The sequence below is a fragment of the Rosa rugosa genome, chromosome 2, assembly GCF_958449725.1.
Source record: "Rosa rugosa chromosome 2, drRosRugo1.1, whole genome shotgun sequence".
Classification (NCBI taxonomy): domain Eukaryota; kingdom Viridiplantae; phylum Streptophyta; class Magnoliopsida; order Rosales; family Rosaceae; genus Rosa; species Rosa rugosa.
The window spans coordinates 63,886,653-63,888,804 of record NC_084821.1 but is presented as its reverse complement, the minus strand read 5'-3'; the positions used below and the strand labels follow the sequence as shown (position 1 = coordinate 63,888,804).

General features: G+C 34.0%; 1 protein-coding gene across 1 annotated transcript; it reads right to left on the bottom strand.

Annotated features, from left to right (window-relative positions):
• Window positions 1-290: 290 nt before the first annotated feature.
• Window positions 291-1,624, bottom strand: LOC133731268 (KRR1 small subunit processome component-like). Its single transcript, XM_062158684.1, has 4 exons — window positions 1,526-1,624; window positions 720-767; window positions 533-571; window positions 291-422 (listed from the first exon to the last, which is right to left on the bottom strand). The coding sequence occupies exons 1-4, from the start codon at window positions 1,622-1,624 to the stop codon at window positions 291-293; spliced, it is 318 nt and encodes a 105-aa protein (XP_062014668.1).
• Between the last annotated feature and the right edge of the window lie 528 nt (window positions 1,625-2,152).

Here is a 2,152-nt window from a genome sequence, read left to right as displayed (position 1 = left end):
CATTTAAAAAAACTCCACACAAATCCAAATACAATACACCCCCCTTAGTCTACTCGTATCGTATTCATATCTCTCACTTTTCAAGGATGGATATCCTTGATAACAACAAAAACCAAAACGCAGTCCCACAAAACATAGATATATATTAGCCCTATATGTTAGTCTCAAGTGAGTCAAGTCAATGCGCTAACATTTACATGAAGCCTGCAACACTACACACCACAGTTCAGAGCCGCATACCCTCGAGATTTATCATCAATTCACTTGTCACTTTATTCATCTCATCCTTCTCACTCGTTCTTCTTTTTCATCAATCGCGCCCGGGGTAGAGGAGGCACATCATGAGCAATGCAGTCTTCCACAATCCTCCTTACTATATTTATTCCTTGGAGTGAACCACCAATCACAGCAATGGTGTTTCCCTATTCAATTATAAAGCAAATTAAAAATAGTTAAATTCAGAATTATCACTTCACCCTCAGTAAAAAAAAGATGTCAATCATAAGCGTCAAAATAACTAGAGAACACTGACCTTAAGAAAAACTCCACAATCTGTCAGTTCAAACAGTACCTGCGTCCGAATTATTTGAAATATTAGCAAAATAGCTCGAATAAGGAATTAAAGATATTTGCCTTGAGATTCATATTTATGTTTTAAACTTTATTAGAGTGCAAAGATCAATTAATCATGTATATGATTCTTAGAATATATTATGCACCTTTAGGACATAGTCAGCCAGAAGCTTCCTCCGTGCAAGAAATTGCTCCTGCAAATAATAGTAGAAATCAGAAAAAGGCTGAAAACTGAGGCTTTGCCTTTGGCACATCTTTAGAAGTACAAAGAGGATTCAGTCTGGTACATCATGAACTAGGCAGCAGAATAACCAAACTAATATTCCTCATGTTAGGTTCATGATAACTCCTGTGTCACTAAATCCGAACCAACCCTACATCTTTCTAATATCACATAAAAGCTTTACTCGCAACATTACAGTGCTAAATCTTTTTTCCTCTTATACGTACACTCATTCCTCATGTTGACTTCAGATTTATTCCTACTTCACTAAACCCTTTCTAACATCAAAGAAAAATTTACCAGCTGAACTAAAAGGCCACTCATATTATAATATCCTCACATGTATACAAAATCATGTTTCACTAATCAACTCTAAACCCTTTCTAACACAAAAGCTGTACTTTCTACGTTACAATGTTTATCATTATACGTACTAACTTCGCATTAGTCATGATCTTGTGAGAAAAACTCTAACCAACACAAAACCTTATATCGAACAAAAGTTTTAATAACCACATGGCAATGCTAAAATTAATAGTATCGCCTAACAAGTAGAGAGAATGCTTTTCAAGAAGAATCAAGAGACACCTGCTACAGGAAAACAAGAATTAAAAATACTTCTAACAGAAAATTAAGCATATAAACAACTTTACATCAAATCATATAAATATATACAACAGCTAATTAGTTATAACATATAACAAGATAGCAAAGGATCAGCCATTTTACCCATTCTGCCGGAACACTTCTTGACAAAAGCTCCAAAACATCCATAGCCCTGAGAATAATATTTGGGTCTTGATCCCTTGTGGCTCTTGCAACTTTCATTTTACCCTCAACCTAAGCATAGTTAGAAATTAAATAACTTAATAATATGCCAAACATTACAAATTTACAAACTCAAGAAAGCGTTCTATTAGAAAAGATTCATGAGTCATGACACATAACACATCCAGGGTGCATAAAACGCCAAACTCTACTAAAGAAGATTCCACTTTTGGCCAACTTTCTTGCAGCAAATCCACATCTACATAAAGCATTGCAAAGGCTCAAATGTGAGAAAAAAGTCTTTTTTGAACTAAACTATAATGGTACAAATTTACAAAATCAAGAACAGAATAAGTCTGATAGAAAATTATGATAGCTCAATTTCAAAAAGCTTCCTCGAGTCTTTTCTCTCAAGTCTAACAAAACTTAGAAAGAAAAAATGGACTTTTTTTGGTATGAATATCCATGTAGAAACGACTGGACATGCCGGAATTTCATAATTCCCCAATCAAGCTTAGCTGACAGTTAACATTTAGTATTTCAATATTTATAGATACATTATAATTTTGTTGAGAGGATTTTGGAAAA

Excerpts from the sequence above, each read along its gene's own strand:
- LOC133731268 (XM_062158684.1), bottom strand. The coding sequence starts at position 1,624 with ATGAAAGTTGCAAGAGCCACAAGGGATCAAGACCCAAATATTATTCTC. Across the intron at positions 768-1,525 it reads GAAGTGTTCCGGCAGAATGG|GAGCAATTTCTTGCACGGAG; the intron begins GTAAAATGGCTG and ends TATTATTTGCAG. Across the intron at positions 423-532 it reads ATTGTGGAGTTTTTCTTAAG|GGAAACACCATTGCTGTGAT; the intron begins GTCAGTGTTCTC and ends ATAATTGAATAG.